Genomic DNA, 14,575 nt, shown 5'->3' on the forward strand with positions numbered 1-14,575 from the left:
GATGATGACCGTGTCCTTATTTGATCTCTGTTATGTACCTCTGTGTCCTATAACCATATTTCTACTAATCAATCTCTCTTGAAACTGCTGGAAGAACCGTGGCATGCCAGTAGCAAATGCCATCTTACTCCTGTAAACAACTCCAAAACTCCACAAAACAAATACCGCTTGGACCTAGACGATGCCTGGGGTGTGAAGGTGGAGAGGACAGGGGTGTCTGTATGTTGAGGAGAAGTGAGAACATCCCCACGGAGGTGCTTCGTGAGGGAATACCTATTGTGAAGGCCAGCATAAGGTTTACTGTCTCAGAGGGTGGGAGAGAAAACACAGTGGTCTCCGCTTTGTGCCCGGCACGCCAAGATGCAGAGGCCTGAGCCGCTTGTCTGGATGCCCCGTAGAATTGAAGGAGAGAAATTCACCTCGGATTTTGGTCTAACTGGTGTCTGATATTTCACACTCTTTATGTGCTTTTGTCCTTCCATTAACTTTAAAAAGAGTCACAGTTGACTCTTTCAGATGAAAGTTTTCTGTATCTAGAGTAGTATGAGATCAGCCCTCACTGAGACTGTCTGAGACTGAAAAATGAACTCAGAAGTCCCAAGAACCAGTGCAAAACTGGCCTGGCTCTACCTGTCATGTTTTACAGGGACCTTGGTATGTGTTTACCATGGCAGCGTTGCTGGGTTTGTGTGCTTGGCTCTTTCATGTTTTTACATGATACGTTTTTGGCTTCATTTATTTATTTTTACAACTAGGTGCCTAATACTGAGTCTTGTATTCATCTTAGTCATGAAAGGAACAGCGACCTGATTTCAGGGATACCAGAGTCTCATAGATTTTTTGCTGTGAGTCATAATTTTGGCTTCAGTATTGCGTATTTCCCATCACTTTGCAAAGTTCTTTGTCCTCCAGTTGCCAGACTGGACCAGGCTGGATTAAACGAAGAGGGATGGAGGGCCAGACTGTACCGAAGTGAGCATGGGGGGCGACTTTTTAGAAGAGCTAGATTGTGTGAGTTGCCATACGTAGAAGTGGAAGAGAGAGAGAGCCTCTTCCCCAAACAGCCCAGTTCAGGGTATGAAAATACGTTCTAGGAAGAGGAAAAAATAAAAGTGGGTAGCAGGACAGAGAAACAGTACAGAGAGACCGCTTTGCAGAAGTAGGCAGTCACGCAGGACTGAAAACCCTAAAGCCTATTAGAAGGGCTAATAGCTTTTCCATACCACTAATTTTTCTGATGATAAGGTCCTTCTAGATGGGTAGTTTTCAGCGTGGTGCTCTGTCGATTTGCAGGCATGCAAGGCAACTTCCAAGGGGTCTTCAAAAGACATCTAAGGATGTGCTCGCTTGAGTATTTCCCGTGGGTGCTCTCCGAACACTCTCCTAGCGTGCTATAAACGAGCATTCAGGCTGCAGCACCAGGCAGCAGCTGGTCTGAAGTGAGAGGTCGTGAGTACCTGCTGTTTCAACCTACCCCTCACCTCTATTGCTCTGCACTACGTGCGCGTCTGCAGCCTAAGGAAAGCAGACCCTGGTCAGCAGGTTTGAAATCGCTAGAGAAGGGTTTCCACCTCCCAGGGAAAAAAAAAACTAGAAAAACCTGAAAACCACTATTCTAGGTCAATTTTAGAAGACTTTCTGTAAACAAATGGTATGCTAACAGCGCTCATCTCAGAAAATTGCGTAACTTGATGCTTAAATGCATGCCTGTGCTGCTGGCTGCCTGCCCTTCCCGGGTGCATTTGTAGATGTGTAAAACGAACAGGTCCAGGTCCAGGTTGTGGGGCACGTTCTAAACTGAAACAGCTGAGCGTTTAACATCTGCCTGCGTGGGTAGCGGCTGCTTTGGATGCTCAGTTGAATGCCTTTGTGTAAATGTGGGTCATAGATTTGCTCAAGCACTACGTGGATTTTTGTGGTGTTGAATAAAGGTGACTTAGGGAGTAGAACCGCCTTCCTGGGAGTGACTCACAGGCACAAGTTTTAAGTGCAGTTAGTTATTAATTTTGTGGAATTAGAGCCTGAAAAAAAGTCAGTGTGGCACAGCTCTGTGATGTTCCTAATTTTAATTGAATTTTGAAGCTTATAATTAATTTGTTAAAAAGGGGGAAATCCTGGCCCTGTAGAAGCTAGTGGGAGTTCTGCCATTGCCTTCAGCAGAGGAGGATTTCACCATCCTTCCTTTTTGTTCTCGCTAATCCTCTACAACAGAAGAGCAGCCTGGCACATGGAAATGATCCTTCCTGTTTCTTCTGCGTGCCATTGCCCATAGAAGACCCTCCCCGCTTTTCCATTCCCACACTACGTACACCTTAGCAAAACATGCTTTCATTTTATCTGCGGTAAGATGAAAGCAGCCATTAAGGGAGCGGCTAGTTCTTAGTCTTTATGTGCGGAGAATCAGAAATCTCTCTCTTTACATCCTCCCTCATTCCTGAGCAGCTGTAGGAGAGCAGGGAACTTAACCTCTAGGAGGTATCTGGGCCAAGGACCTGTCTGACATGGCTCTAAAGGTCACGGTGCTGCTGCGGCGTGCGGAGCACCGTGTGCCGGCATGCGTCTGGGAGCACAAAGAGACCCTGTCTGACATTTGGTGGAGCGTGACTTCGCTGACAGAGGGAAAGCATCAGAAAACAAAACTCAACTCAGGGTTGTTCAGAGCTGAATTGGGATCACTTGTGAGAGGAGCCCCTGGAGCAAGTAACGGAGATGCGTGGCATCCCGTGGGCTCACCAGTAATCATGCTTGGCGTTTCTGTCTCTCGTAACCTATATATAGCATGGTATGTTTGCAAAGCTTTTGACAAATGTTAGCAAGCCAAACTCTGCTTCAGTCCTAGTAGTCCTTGGTTCCTCAGAAAGACCGTGATGTTTGTCCTTCACCCTTTGGCTCCATAGGCAACTGCATCCTTCAGACTGGTGGTACCTGCCAGGTTTGGCTGGGCGCTGGTCTCGCGTTTGCTTTACCGTGTGAGTAGCCAACGTGAGCTGCAGGGCAGTTTATCTGCCTTGCTGTCTCTGCTCTAAGGTAGGCACTAGAGAGCGTCGGAGAACCGAGGAATCTGAATTATCCTCGAGGTTTCTTTATTGACAGCTTTTAAAAATAGTTGATGAACTATTCACACGGAACTGCTGCATCATCACAGACAAGACCGGGGCTGGGAAAATCCTTTTTCTCTTACAAGGGGAGAGCAAATGTAATATGCCAGGTAGTGTTTCAAGGCTTGTGCAGGGAGAGAGCTGAAACAACTGCAAGCCTGCTTTCTGGGGCCAGCACTGATGACAGTGTTTGAGCCACAGTTGAGGCATGAGCACAGAAACAGAGCACCAGCACTTGGCTCGCAAACAAGAACCTTCTTGCTTTTTTTTCTGGAAAATCTTTGTGGAGGGGGAAAGAAAACAGAGCAAAAAATCCACAGAGATGACCAGACAGGCACAGTCTGATTGGGGTAGTGTTTTTATTGGCTCTCTCCCTGGTCTTGTTGGGCATGTCCCCAGGGTGGATTGCAGCACACGACAGAGACAGCCAGGCTGGCCTTCTGCGTTCGGGGACTAAGGGACAAATCGATAGTTTGGCATAGCCTTGCCTACTGCTGCTCTTGTTTCGTTGCTTCATCCCAGTGAATCCTGAGATTTAGTTATTGAGCCAGGCAAACTTCACAGAGGCTGAAAGGCTGAAATGGCTCCACTCCAGTTAATATCGCAGCCCGCTTTGCGTGGTGCAGCAGAGCTCTGTGTGCAGTCAGGCGCCTGCGGAAATGAACTCGCCAGGGAACAGCTTTTCTCATGTGTTTTGGTGCAGTTCTTGAGCCCTCTTCATTTCTCTTGTTCTTTTGGCCTCTCCAGTTTGTCACCCTGAAATACGTAGGTCTCCCATAATCAAATCTTTCCTTTACCTGCTGAATAGACATGTTAAATATAGAAATTCGCCTCCCTGTACTGAGGAATTTCAGTCTACTTTAGCCAAGTGACTGTCTCACATGGCTTTGCCATAAGGAGGTCATACGGATTGTGACTTCAGTATGGCCAGTGATGGTTTTTAAGATCACTTTCTTAGCAATGTTTAGAACAAATAAATAAGTAATAACCACATCTCATTTGTAATTCCCGGCTTAGAAGCTTTGTAGTGGAAGTGTCATCTTGTTGGCATTTTCCCTCAACCTCCTCCTCTTCTAATGCATCCATTCTGTGCTCACTGTGCAAGGAATAGACATTGATTTTGCGTAGGGGAAGCTGCACTGGAGCATTTGTTCTGGGGGGCGATGATGTTACATCATGGCAGACTTTGATCCACAGGGACTGGTTTGCGTTAGAAAGTAGGTAACTGTGAACACAGCAGACCAGCACCTCTCCTGACTCCTCACTGCACATTTCCACTGCCTTCAGTGGTATGGTTAATAGTTTGGGGTAGAATAACAACTGATAATGGTGGAGTGCAAAAAGCCTGAAGGATGAGCTGATTTCAAGAAAAAAACATTTCTTGCCTTACACTCACTGTCTTGGCATATCGTTTCTTGAGCAGTTTTTATTTGGGGAAGCAAATAAAGGAGGTGCAGTTCTAGAGAGCAGTGGGCTTGAAATCTTGGTGGGAACTGCTGTGAGCATGACCGTGCTGGGGTAAATGGCAACAAGGTAAATGCATGCAGTGCAGCGGTGTTGCTTGCTTTGGGGTAGTGCAGGGGCAGCTGTGTGCCCAGCTCGCCCCAACCTCTCCATGCTTTGAGCAGCCACTTGTGAGCACCCCAGTAACTTAGCTGGTGAGAGCAGTGCTGGCCCAAAGGCTTACAGACAACCAGCTTTCAGCAGCTGAGGGGAGAAGCACTACAGGACTTCTTAAGGGTTTCTTAGAAGAATAATTGACTGGCTTCATTAGAAATGGGAAACATTCCTTTTTTGCCAAGGTAGCGCAAGAATTTTAACAATTATAAAGTTGGAATTAGATCCATTTCGGGTGCAGTGTGTCACAAGCCCTGAAGCAAGTTACTGGCCGTGGATTGTGTGACTGAGAGTGGGCTAACCTGCCCAAGTGGGAGGGAGAGGAGGGGGGAGGATGCAGAGCTTGAACGTGTAGTGCTCGGTAACCCTGCTGCCACTCTGACTGTTCTCTCCTCCCCTCTGCAGGTGAGAAGCCTTACAAGTGTTCGTGGGAAGGGTGCGAGTGGCGTTTTGCACGGAGCGACGAGCTCACGAGGCATTACAGAAAGCACACGGGTGCAAAGCCCTTTAAATGCAACCATTGTGACAGGTAATGCAGCCTCCTGACACGGTGTTCAAGCAAAATGCAGTTATCGGGCCTGGCATGGAATTGCTGGCTACCTGAGACCAGCCTGTTGCCCTGCCAAAGGGGCTCCTTCTGTCCCCAGATGAAATGGGAGAGAGTCAACAGAAGAGAGCAAACAGCTTCATTTGCAAAAGCTCAGGCGTGATTTAGGCATATCTGACAACTCAACTTTGTGGGGTTGTTTTACGTAGGATCAGAGATCTCTGTGCATTCCCACTAATGAGTGAGTCTTCTGCAGCTTTGAATCTCACCCTTGACATTTCTTTGATGTGGGAAATACTCTGCACCTTTATTTTGTGTGGGCTCAGATTTTAAAGCATGATAGATGCCCAGAGCAAGGCTTCCTGAAGAGCCTGTCATGCAGCAGTCCTCCTTTGGGTGTTTGGAAGTGAGGGGCCTGGAGAAGCTGGGCACCCAGCAGCTCTCAGCGAGAGCAGCAGGGGCTGCCGCTCGCTGCCAATACCTTTTTGCAGCCCTCACTCCTTTATCTAGCTGTTGAATTAATGATGAGCATGTCTGAAAAAATCTGGTCATTCTTGCTGGGTGCTGAGCATTTTTGAAAGCTGGCTCTTTGAATTTAGAAACAAAACCAAAAGAAAACCCTCCTCCCATCCCCAATCCCGAGTGATAATAGGTTAGGGTGGAGCAAAAGCAATTACCCCTGTAATGACTCTTGACAGCACTGACAGGCTTGAACAATAAGCACTTTTCCCCCTTGCCACCCCCCCCCCCCAGCTGGAGCCTGGCAGTGCCCTGGGTGAAACCTGGATCTAGTACTGAGTAATCAAATAATGTGCTTGCATCTGAACATGTTATCCAGCTAATCCTATTTATATATATTTTTAAAAGAGGCTTAAGAAAATTACCCATTTTTTAATGCGGCACTAAGGTTCTCTGCTCTGATAAGAAAACGTTTTATAACACAATAAAGGCTCTAGGAAGCCGCTGGGTATGCCAGACCAGCAGAGAACCTGCGTGGAAAGAGGATGTATGGGATATAAACAAGGGACCCCATCCTTTTATGGGAAGGAAATTCGATCATTTTCACATCCTGTCTTTCCAAGAGCTTCATCTCCTTGGGCTCTCCTCTCTCCTTGTCTCCCCTTTTTCCTGTCCCTCTTCCCCCACTGAAGGTTTCCTCTTGAATTATCTTTTGTTTTATCCGTGGATTATCTTTTGTTTGCTCAGAATGAGGGACAGGATAAGCCAAGCAGAGACCTCTGGAGTTCTGCTTTTGTATAGGCACCTCTGTGAAGGAGAACATTTGTATTCTTGTTTTAAATGTATGGCACTGCCTTTCTCTGTTCTTTCCTCTCAAGAATGAACTAACCACCCTTAGCCACACACACACACACACACTCACGAGCAATGCAAAGCCCCTGGGTTTCTGTGTCAGGACAGACAACATTTTTAGCAGAGATTTAAAGAAATACAGTCAATGTTTTCAACTCCTCAGTCTCTTTCAGTCCTTTGTTAAGTATTCATTCTCCTACTACATGTTGTGCCTTCCTATCTAGGCTTTTTCTTTGTCAGCCAACTCCTCAGTCACTGCAGTAGAGATTCCTTCAACCATCTAACACGTTTTCTGCTGTTCAGCAGAAAGCTATGGGTGAAGGAAAAAATATTTCTTGATAAGTCAGGAGTGCTTGGGTCGTGCTCTGTTAAATTCCACGCGCAGTCCATCTGTGTGTGGTGGCAAGAGTTGGATTTGTTTCTACTTACCCAGTCAGTTGTTGCAAGCAGTAGAGTGACTGTGCCTGGTTTTTTTCTTTTTTTTTTTTTTTTTTTTTTTGGCTTTGTCTCTTCTTTTCGGAGGGCTCACATTGCCATACCACTATTTTTCCTTCTTTTCTGATTCACAGTTATTTCTACTACCTCCTATTGCAGATGTCACTTCAGGCAAGTACTGAAACATGTGTCTAAGTGTGTCCCTTCCCAGGAGAGCATTTAAGCAGACATTTAATGTTAAAGACACTCCTTTCTGAGTCAGGGTCCCAACTGGAAAACAGTTTCTTCATATCTGAGCTGCTACTCTTTTCTGCACCTACCATTAATGACAGGAGTTGTGGTCACTCCCTCAGACATCCTGGCGTGCTGAACAGTAAGGAGCCTTTAGGAGCTGCTTTTAGCAGTGCTGACATAGCACTGAATGGATGCATATTGCTGTTCAGCAGAGAAGGCCATACTTGGCGATCAGGTTGTGAAAGTGGTGATAAAAACAGTAAAAAGGGGGGGGGGGTGCTGTGCACATGGTGTGGGTGCAGTTCCCTTCCAGACAGTTTTCAGGTGGGGTTGTGTCTTAAGCCTTCTGACCAGCATCAAAGGGATATTCATGTCCTCTGCATGCGGGACAATTCTAAAACAAAAGAAATAAGAAGACTTGATTCTGTTCGGCTGCTGCTGCCGCAGCCCTGTCGCAGCCCAACACCGTGCAGCCCACAGATTGCATTGTTGGTTGTCATTGGCAAACTACCACTGGTTTGAGTAGCACCATATGTACTGCTGATGGTGTGTGGTTTGGAGGCAGCACAGGAGAAAGGAGAATGAGCTGAAGTGGTGCAGAAAGCAGTGTACAGTCCCTAGTGACTTGCGGACACCAGGAATATGCTGGGTATTCGCATTCCCCAGGAGCTGTGCTCTTCAGAAGCCCAGGGCGCAGGGTTATGCTCCTCACACGTTGCAAGCCCTCAGCACCCTGAGGGGAAGAGGGTGACAGGGCAGCAGCACTGACTTGTCCTGCATGAGTATGTGTTGGCAGATAGCAGCTTAGTACCAGACTTTTGGAGTATATATTCCAATATAAGTGCACGTTTAGGGTCCTTTGACAGCAAGCTAAGACCGTGCTTAGCTGGAATGAACAAATCCCACTGTGGAGAACCTGGAGCTGGTAAGAAAGATGGCTGAGTGCTGTATTCTCCTCCCATCAGAGCTGCCTTTCCTCTTTCTCCTGCAGAGGCTTCAGTGCTGAGCAGTACTGTGTTGCTAAGGAAGCAGAGCAAAGGGAGAGAGGAAGGAATCCTGTTTGCAGCAGGGAATGCATTGCTGCATGACTTTCAGAATTAGGGTATCTTAATCTAGCATAAACTGTCCTTCCAGCAAGAGCTGGATTGGTGGAAGGATGAGGGGGAAGGCTGTGATGGACCCTGTATAATGTACAGAGCTGGCTGGGAACTGGAAGAGGTGTAGAGCTGGTGGTGTGGAGCACGGTGGTATTTCACTGGCAAGACTGGGGACCAGCAAGCTGCTTAATTTGTGGAGAAGGGAGTTTCTCTTGTCATCTTTACCTTCATAGCCTTCTCCACTGCTGGCTTGAGTTCCAGAAGAGGAAAATGTGTCTGTTGAGCAATTTTTTTTTTTTTTTTTTTTTTGTCAGTGTGATTTAGCAGCAACATTTGCTAGGGAGTTTTTTACTGTTGAAAATAAAATGTCCACATCTAGCAGCCTTACCAATAGATGGAACTACCCAAGTTAGTCAACAGGAAAACTTGAATTAGTAATGTACCATTTCATTAGCAATAAAATATACTGAGCTGAAAAGTATACTAGATACTATTACTATGGTTCTTGATGTGAAGCAGTACTTTGAGTCCTTATTTTTAACAAATCTTGCTGCATTGTGACTCAGCATACTTTTTCCTGGGTTGCATTTGTAACAGAGACGATCAGAGAGGAAAAGCTGTGTTTGGTGGTGGTCTTATGGCTAGTCCTAGACTAAAATGCCAGCTGGTGCATGTCTTTTTGGCAGCCACTCAAGCTGTTGTTTTGTTTTGGCAGCCCTCACAGCCAGAGCATGCTGCTTTCTCAGTTTAGACTGACGAGAGGGATGTTGGTCCAAGGATGTATTTTGGCACCCTAGGGCTAGAAAATTCTAGCTGTGCTGAGCCTGCTGCACTGAAAGCCAAGTGCTCGTTGTCAGCTTCTCATTTGTCTCCCGGCGCTTCGGCTGGGAGCTTGGAGGAATGCAGCCTCCATCCCATTCGCAAGCGTTTCTTTTTTATTTTTGCCACTCTGCCTTATACAAAGGTATTGACCACCTCCTAAGCTGCTACAAATCAATAGAGAACTGCTGACTTGGGTAGAGCTGTTCTCATCCACAGCAGCTGAGTATTTCGCTTTTCTTGTCAAAGTCGCCTTTTATGAGGTTTCTTTGTCTTAAAAATATATGTCTTGATCACTCATCTCTGCGTATAGATGCAGATAGCGTGCCTGTGCCAGAGGGACAGACAAGGTCCCTTAACAATTTAAAATCTTCTCATATTTATAGTTCTTTTTCTCAGCCTTTCTCTGCTTATGGTGATTATCCTCTGGATGTTTGCCTTCAGATTGAGTGTATTTTCTTCTTCTTTTTTTCTTATTTAGTAGTTGAATTATTATTTTTTTTACCTTCTTTCTGAAAAAATACAAAATACTTAGCTACTGCTTTTTTGAAGTGTATTCAGTGCATGTGTGAGCTATCCAGATTCTCACAAGAAGCTGTTTAGGTTTTTTTTTAATGTGCATTGGTGGATCTTTTATAATTTAAATCCATGGGGCAGCAAAACGCAGTCCAAGCAAGACAGTTTTGGAAGTAGCTTGTCATGATGCCTTCAGAGCCTTAAAAACAGTTTACTCAAAAGCCACAAGTATGTGTCCTTTTGTGTGATATTTATAATAGATGCCAATGTGTTACGGGTTAGAGTGGAAAGAATGCAAGCCAAGGTTTGCGGAGAACTTGGAAGCCTCCCTTTTCGAGGGTTCAACTTGAAATTTCTAGTAGGGGCTTGGCTTTTCAGAGTGTCTGCATACTCCCTCGGTGACAGTCGGGCTCCATTTTCAGGCTCTGGGGTAGGCAGCCAGGACCACTGCCCGCTTGCCCTGCAACTTGCTCTTGGGCACTACGCATCTCTGATGACACTGCGGTAGCGAGTATGAAATGAGTTGCTGCTTCCAATCCCATTTCTAGTGGGCATGAAGTTGAAAGAATATTCTTGTTTCCTAGCAGTTTTGGTAAAATGGAGTTTATATTGAAAAAGCACTTGAAAAAGAAAAGCACTTGTCCTGCTTAGAACTTACTTATGTCATCACACTGACACTACCCTGGTGGTGTAAAGTGCCCAAGTTTGGGCTGCTCTTCCTAATGTTAAGTGCCCTACAACATGTCCACTACATTGGAGTTGTTTTTGAACAGTAATTCCTGATTAAATCTTTGTAGGGTGGTTCTTCTCCTGGAATAAGCGTGTTTTTTTTCTGCATATTGTAACCCGCTTCCCAAGTGGTTTAAATTATTTCAGAAGGCAGCCATAAGCCTTTAGAGAGGGAGTTAATCAAGAATAGATGTTGCATTTCAAATTCATACACTACCTTACCCTAAATTAACTGCATATTTAGACCAGCCCTAAAACTCAACAGATGTTTTCATTCTCTAGGGTTGCCATTCTAAGTCCATCTCATCAGCATCTGTCTACATTTTTAGAATGTCAAAATATTACGTTTTGTAGTGAGATGGAGAAGAAATGCCTTCGTATATAACAGAAGCTGAAATTCAAAATCCTAGGATTTTTTTTCTGGTTTTACCAGACTTCCTGTGTGATCTACAGCAATTTTCTTGCCTTCTCCATGTCTCGGTTTTCACACTTAAAAAAGAGGGACAATACCTTATCTCCTCTCAGCTTTATTTAGGGAGATAGTGTTTATCAACATCTACATATTACCTTGAGATTCTCAGCAGAGAATCTTGCAGAGATATGTAGCCTGATAGATTTTCAGCCCCCAAACACTAAATCAGCTTTTCTTCCAATTTGGAATTAGAAATGGGAATTCAGCTTTCAAGCCTGACTTCTTTCTTTGTTGCCTCTTTCAGGTCCTGGGTACTTTAAAAAGCTGGTGTTTTTTTAAGCTGGCACTGCTGAGCACTTGTATAAAAGTGACTTGTTATGTTTTACTTTATTTATTTATTTACTTATATCTACATATTTAAATGTATAGATATACACACACAAACACACACTTTATAAATATTTGATTTTATTACTGTGTGCACGAATGGGTGCCCTTCCCTGATGTTTGACTCAGTGAAAGAAGGAAGAGGGAGAGGAACAGCCAAAGAAGAATTGTTTATTTACTGATACAGCTGCTGAAGAGCCAGGGTAGTTGGCCATCTAGGGTCATAGAGGTGAATCATGCATGGTTTGGTGGCCATTCATGGACAATATAAAGAATGACTCTAAACTTGGATAAATAATTCTTCCTGTATGTAAGGAGAGAGGAGCAGGAGCACTGTTTTTGCCAAATCCCATATTTATTCCTTTTCCCACTTCATTTATTTTGCAGGTGTTTTTCCAGGTCTGATCACCTTGCCCTCCACATGAAGAGACACATCTAAACATCACTCAGCTTAGCATGGATATCATCTGAGCTAAGTGTTATGAAAAGAGAGTGGAACTCAAGTTATAACCCGCTGCCTTGCAGGAGAAGAGAACTTGTTCACAGTTAATCCTCTGTACAGAGACCACACGCTCGCACTGTCATGCACCCAATTATACTTCAATACATACATCTGTTCTTTATGCCTTGCCCCAGCAGGATGGGAGAAGATGCAGGCGAGGAAATGGGATAGAGTGAAGTCAGTAAGAAGGAACAGTTGCTTACAGTACTTCGTCTCTTGGATTTGTTTCCTGTTTTTTGCCAATGGAAATCAAAGAAAATGGAGGAGGCTTCCCTGCAGGTGGACGGCAGTAGGAGGGGCTTATTTAACTTGCTTCTCAGTGCAACTCAATAGGAGAATATGTCGTCTTGAAGTTGCATATTTGTAGCACTAACTTTTCTTTTTAAATAGATTGGGGGGGTGGGGGAGAAACAATGACCTAGAAAACCAAATCCCAGTTTGGTAGCCAAAATTAACCTCTTGGTTCCTTTGTTCTTTGTCTGAGAATTCCTAATGTTCAATGCGTCAGACTTCTCACAGACACTGGCCTGTCTTGGTTTTGGTTCTTCTTCCTAGAACTGAGCTATTAAGATCCTTTTAAGTCAATACCAGTGGCCTTAATGGCAGTAGACTGTGGAGTGACACTTGTGACACAAACATCCTCTTTTTGGCCTGAATTTATGTAGAATTCACGGAGGACTGTATTTTTCTTGGTTGTTTTATTTTAATTTTTGTTTTGGCTATTGCACAACATATGCACTAGGGACTCTGGAAGCTGCTGGCATGGTGGCTAAGTGGCCAAGGGATAAGCCCCTGAGAAACAGCACCTAATATCTCCGTAGGCATCACCTTATTGCCGTAGCTGGGACTTTCTTGTTTATTTGTTAAACGAAAACTTTAAAAGCTTATTTGGAAGCTTAAATGTTTTTTTTCTCTTTTCTCCACGAACAAGTGATCTTCAGAACTCCTTGTCTTCACCTGGATATCGGTCTGGGACTGGCCACACAGGCATGACTACAGGATTCCTTCCACATCATGTGAGCATGTTAGCCACATCCCACAGTGACTTATTGATGAATTATATTGGTTGTTCTTGCTATTCTTCTATTAACCAGTTTAAAACATTAGACTTTTGTTTGTGTAAAAAGCACTTGCAGACATTTTAATTTAAACCTAATGTTTGTTGAGCATCTTACACACAAAAAAAGCCAAAAACTCCAGTCCCTGAGTGGGAAAGCGAGAACCTCTTCCAAGTACAATGACTTCATTCAGCATTAGTCTTTTAAATAAATTATTAAAGTCCTCCTTTTTTGTTCATCAAGTTGATGCTACAGCCCACTCCTGTATGAAAAAACGTAACAAAGTGTGAATGGTGAATGAAGGATTGGATTGTACACACAGCAGTGAGGCTTTTCCGACTGATTGGTCCAAAGCATTACTAACCTAGAGGTCCATTTTGGCCTACTGTGTGAACCATCAAGGACAAGTGGAGGTCTCATGCTCACCTTTCAACCCTATTGATAATTGGATTTTTTTGGCTCAAAGTGGATTAAAGTCTTCATTTCAAAAGAAAAAAAAAAGTGTATCTTGCCATAACTTGCATTTTAAACTATTTGGCACTGGCCCGGACTCCAAAGACTGCATTTAAGACCATAAAAATGGCCTATACAAGCAGGCAGGGTGATCATTAGGTTGTATATTTTGTATATTCTGGGACCATCCCTACAAAATGTGTCTAGAATTGGAACAAAATGGTGCGTGGTCCACAAACAGTTGCTGCTCTTTTATACTGTACTAGCCAACTGCCCTTCTTTGACTGTTTTGACTCATTGACTGTTATATATTTCCCTTAATTTATGTTCTGGGAGGTAAAACTGTACTTTCGGGGAAAAATGAAACAAGAAACTTGATAGATGTTTAAGAGTTGTCACCGGGATCCTTGGCACTTGATTTCTCAGCTTCTTTGCAACCTTTGGTTCCAGCGAGAGATTGAATTTACTTGAAAGATGCTGTTTTTCCTCACAGTTTTCACAAAACACTGTGACTGTCAACTGAACATTTTGGGGACAGGACGGAATACAATGTCTGGCCCATATGGCATGAAATATGGACCCAAATCTAACCAGGGGGTAAGATTTAATTTTAGGGGCAATCATGTATCATTCATGATAAAAGGGAGAGAGAAAGAAAGGAGGAAAGAAAAGAAGAAAGGAGGGAGGGAAGGAGGGAGAGAAAGAAGGAAGAAAATGGAGTTTATTCCAAAGATTTAAAACTAACCATACTATATATATATATATGTGTGTGTATATATATATATATATATATGTATGTATACATACACACACACACACACACACACACATATATATATACACACACACACACATATGTGTGTGTGTGTGTTAAAAAAAAATTACGGAGCACTGCTTGCTGACAATCTTGTAGTTCTCTACTTCTGTATTTGCATACTTTTTATGGCTATTCCATCCAGCTATTCCACTGGGATTGAGGGCCCTAAAATTTAACTTGAGTTGGAATATATAGAACATCCTGCCAGATGTCTAATGGGAACTGAAACCTCAGCTGTGTGAAACTGTAGAGCATCCAGTCAGTGCATTAGATTAAAAAAAAAAGGATAAAGAATCTTAGAATGTCATTACTGTAGCATACTGAAGTATGTGCTCTCAAGCCTGCCACTGCAATATTCATTGGCTGTGAACCTTCATAAATATCTTCTGTTGACCTCTGAACACACCCGCCTTTAGGTATGCTATCAATAGCCCACAAAATGTAATTATTAAGTGACAGTTTAAGTACCAGCCTCCATTAAAAAAAAAAAAAAAAAAAAAGGCAAAAAAATCAAGCAAGACTGTTTATTTACTTCCTGTTGTC

General features: G+C 43.8%; 1 protein-coding gene across 4 annotated transcripts in view; it reads left to right on the forward strand.

Moving 5' to 3' along the window:
- The window catches only part of KLF7 (KLF transcription factor 7), a 95,982-nt gene that overhangs the window by 47,362 nt on the left and 34,045 nt on the right, over positions 1–14,575 (forward strand). Inside the window, exons 3-5 of one of the 4 annotated variants that reach the window (XR_009958782.1) lie at positions 5,121–5,244; positions 11,590–11,983; positions 12,636–13,477. Coding sequence is in view for 2 of the 4 variants with exons in the window: in XM_062578808.1 (XP_062434792.1) it covers positions 5,121–5,244; positions 11,590–11,641 (176 nt within the window). In the remaining 2 variants the exon portion in view is untranslated. Of the gene's footprint in view, positions 1–5,120; positions 5,245–11,589; positions 13,478–14,575 lie in introns of those variants that run through there. The other 3 variants (XR_009958783.1, XM_062578808.1, XM_062578809.1) reach the window with 3 other exon arrangements.

The sequence above is a fragment of the Rhea pennata genome, chromosome 6 (assembly GCF_028389875.1).
Source record: "Rhea pennata isolate bPtePen1 chromosome 6, bPtePen1.pri, whole genome shotgun sequence".
Lineage (NCBI taxonomy): Eukaryota > Metazoa > Chordata > Aves > Rheiformes > Rheidae > Rhea > Rhea pennata.